This window comes from Triticum urartu, chromosome 4A (assembly GCF_056163025.1).
Source record: "Triticum urartu cultivar PI428250 chromosome 4A, HENAU_Tu73, whole genome shotgun sequence".
Taxonomy (NCBI): Eukaryota; Viridiplantae; Streptophyta; class Magnoliopsida; order Poales; family Poaceae; genus Triticum; species Triticum urartu.
Genome location: NC_141876.1, coordinates 63725240 through 63728958, shown reverse-complemented (window position 1 = coordinate 63728958; position 3719 = coordinate 63725240). Strand labels below are relative to the sequence as shown.

Below are 3719 nucleotides of genomic sequence, written 5' to 3'. Positions count from 1 at the left end.
CATGTTCATGGGACCCCCTTGCACATGTAGAAATTTTGTCGGTTTGATTATGTTGCATGTTTCTGTGTGGTGCCTGAATTTCTGAAACATGATTTTTTTGCTGATTCCATGGAGAGATGAAAATGACTGTTGCGCAACAACTCTGATGCAGGATCATGGGACTGAAGGGGAAGGGAGCTATGTCCAAGGCAATTTTTCTGTTTGTGGTGGTGAGGATTCAGATGCATTGTTGTTTACTAAAGATGCAATCGAAGATGATTCAGATGATGGAGATGTTTCATCACAGCCACTGCCACCCTATGTTGGCATGGTATTTGACACACTTGAGGATGCTCAGAAATTCTACAATGACTATGCCTTCAAGTTGGGGTTCGGGACACATATATCTTCCTCAAAATTCAGCCAGAAGAGAGGCCAGAAGAAAGAGGATCAAATATTGATCAAGAGGGTCTTTGGGTGTGTGCATGCTAGAAAGCCCGATAAAACGGAAACGAGTAGCACATCGAAGAGCATTGCAACAGGAAAAAGCAACTCCAGTAGGCAGCCTAGTGAAGGAATGGATGTGACAAGAAAACGTCAAAAGAACAGGCTGCTCCGCCATGATTGTAAGGCGCACATGATTGTTGGGCTGAGAGAGGAGAGATGGACAGTGACTTGTTTTGTTGCGGAGCATACACATCCATTGCTGGAACAGCCGGAGCGTGTTAGGTACTACCGGTCGCACCGCAGTATACCTGCCGAGGATTACCAGCTCTTGTTGACGTTGCATGATGTGAACCTATCAAATTCAGATTGCATGGGTGTCCTCGGCAGGGTCCATGGAGGTGACACCAGGATACTCCCATATGTGAAGAGAGATGTTTCGAATGAACGTGCAAAGCTCCGGAGAGGGCTAACATTCCGAGACATGGATATGACAGTCGAGTACTTTGAGAGGAGGAAAGCTGAGAATCCAGAGTTTTTCTATGCAAAACAAAAGGATCCTGCAACAAACTCCGTGACTGCCTTGTTTTGGGTTGATGGGAGAACAAGGGCGCTCTACCCGAAATATAAAGATTGTGTGTTCTTCGATACAACCTTCTGCACCAATAGATACAATATGCCATTTGCTCCTATAGTTCGGGTCAACAACCATCTCCAGACCATTGCACTCGGGTGTGCCTTGTTGCCGGATGAAAGTATTGAAACATTTAAGTGGGTCTTCCAACAGTGGATGGTTGCAATGGATAACGAGCATCCCACAAACATCATGACCGACCAGGACAAAGCGATGGCAACAGCTATTGAGGATGTGTTGCCAAACACCTGCCATAGGTGTTGCAAGTTTCATGTGTTTAGCAATGCATGTACCAAGTTGGGGAGGCTGTTGAGAAGAGATGAAGCGTTTGCAGATGTGTTCTACACTTGTATCAATCAATCAGAAACCATTGAGGAGTTTGAGGAAACATGGCAACACATGTTGCATTGTTTTGAAGTGGCTGAGAACAAACACCTGAAAAACATGTGGCGAACAAGGCACATGTGGGCTCCAGCATACTTCAAGAACAAATTCTTCCCGTTCACAAGCACAACGGGCAGGTCTGAGGGGCTTAACTCATATTTCAAGACACTGATTCGTCCGGCTGATTCCGTTTGGAGGTTTGTCCAGCAATACGAAATGTGCCAAGAAACTATGCTTGATCGTGAAGACAATGCTGGATTCACTGGTGAAACAACAGCTCCGCCACTATACTCTCGGTACACACACTTTTGCGCTTTACCAAAAAAAAGAAAAAAATTGTTGTTGGGCCAAGTTTCTGTGTGATGTGGTTTGTGACCTATTTCTTGTGATGTAGCAGGTACATCATTGAGCGCCAAGATGCTGCTTACTGCACCCGTAGCGTCTTTGGCAAGTTCCAGAAGCAGGTGATCGCGTCTACCGGCTTCGTTATCAACCAAGACGCTGAGTATCGAGGGCAAGGCCTGCTGTTTGAGCTAAAGGCAAGCTCCTATGAGAACCCAAAACTCTATTCTGTGCATGTTATGATGGATGAAGGGTTGTTTGAATGTAGTTGCCACTACTTTGAGATGAATGGCCTGATTTGCGCACATATAATAAGGGCAATGGTGCATCTGAATGTTCAAGAAATTCCGCAACAATACTTATTGGAGAGGTGGTCTGAAGCAGCCACAACAAGCATGGGCAGGACTGGCCGATTGCTGGACTTCGGGCACCCCTCAACCAACACATTGAAATACAACTCCTTGTGTCAAAGGTTGACATGGCTTGCCTCTAATGCATGTTGCAACGATGATGCCTACAAGATATTATATGAAGCAATAACAGTTCTTGAGCCTGCCATAGCAGCGGCAAAGAGAGGAGCGCTGTCATCACCCGCTGCCGCAACGGGAACATTGAATGACAACCTACCACAGGCTCAAAGCTCAGAGATGCTACAAAACCCAGCTCGTGTCCCTAAGAAAGGTCGGCCAACTGAAAGAGAGAAGAGAAAGAAAACACTGGTAGAGCAGCGAGACGATGAGCAAAAAAAGAAGGCGAAGCAACAAGAGAAGAAGCCGACGGCAACAGTAGTTGGAAAAAGGATTGTCCGCTGCAAGTACTGCCATGAAGAAGGACATAATATTCAGACATGTGGGGCGCTAAAAGCTGCAACGAAGGCGGCGGAAGCACCCCCTAAATGCCAGTTTTGCTCTGAGGTTGGACATGCAGTCCCAGCTTGTCAATACATGAGAGCCGTGATGGCAAGTGACCGAAACATTTCCCAAGCAACACAGCTGAAGCTCTAGAAAAGAAAAGATGAGAGAAACAGGGAGGAAGATCCTCCTAAGAAAAAATGTTTTTCATTTGGGAGAAGATCCCCCATCAGCCAGCTTTGGGTGTTTTGTTTCATCTCCTAAGCAAGATGTACTTGCTCCCTGTGTTTGAGCTACATTAGTAACTTCTTTTTTGCAAAAATGATGATGTACAAGCTATAATTTCAATTTGCAACCTGTGTTATGTTTGCTCCATGTAGTTGCCTGGGTTTCGGACATACAACCTCACTGTTTCTATGCATATACATCCCATATTAATCCATATTGCAGGAAAAAAGCTTGTGTGGTCTCACAGGTTGGAAAAAAAAGATGATGTATTCCTGTTGGGAAAAGCTACCGTGCAACCGACCGATCACGCGCGCCGCGTCCGCCGGCTCCGCGTCCGTCGGATCGTCTCTTTCATCGGACGGACGAGAGAGTCCCCGCTCCCATGGCACACGCGTTCGTTTTCTGAAACCGACCGATTCGTCCCGACCATTTCCTGAAATAGAGCCGTTGTTTCAGGAAAACGCCTTTGCAGCTGAAGCCGCAGCGTGTGCTCGCTGGATTGGGAGAGACGACGAGGTCTAGATCTGAGAGGGCGGCGGCGCGGCCGAGGCTAACCTACCGCCGTGATGATGACTTCGTCTTCGGGAGCGGCGGCGGCCGCCGACAACCCAAGCAGGTACGGATCTCCCTTCGGTGATTTCTCCCCACGCGCTCGCCCTGCTCCGCAGCGACTACCTTCCCCACGTGCTCGCTACCTTCCCCACGTGCTCGCCCTGCTCCGCCGCCTCCCGTCCCTGCCCTCCCCGCGGCTCCTCCTCCTCCTACTCCTCTCCGTCCTCCGCCTCCGTCGCCCGCCCCACCTCTTCCTGTCCACCTTCAACACAGTCTTCGTCGCCGGCCCCAGCCCCCTATCGCTC

At 48.5% G+C, this 3719-nt stretch overlaps 1 protein-coding gene across 1 annotated transcript; it reads left to right on the top strand.

Annotated features, from left to right (window-relative positions):
* Positions 1 to 253: 253 nt before the first annotated feature.
* On the top strand, positions 254 to 2787 carry LOC125554601 (protein FAR1-RELATED SEQUENCE 5-like). Its single transcript, XM_087519551.1, has 2 exons — positions 254 to 1737; positions 1839 to 2787. Exons 1-2 carry the CDS (start codon positions 308 to 310, stop codon positions 2785 to 2787), a joined length of 2379 nt encoding a protein of 792 aa, XP_087375677.1. The 5' UTR covers positions 254 to 307.
* The last annotated feature ends 932 nt before the right edge of the window (positions 2788 to 3719 follow it).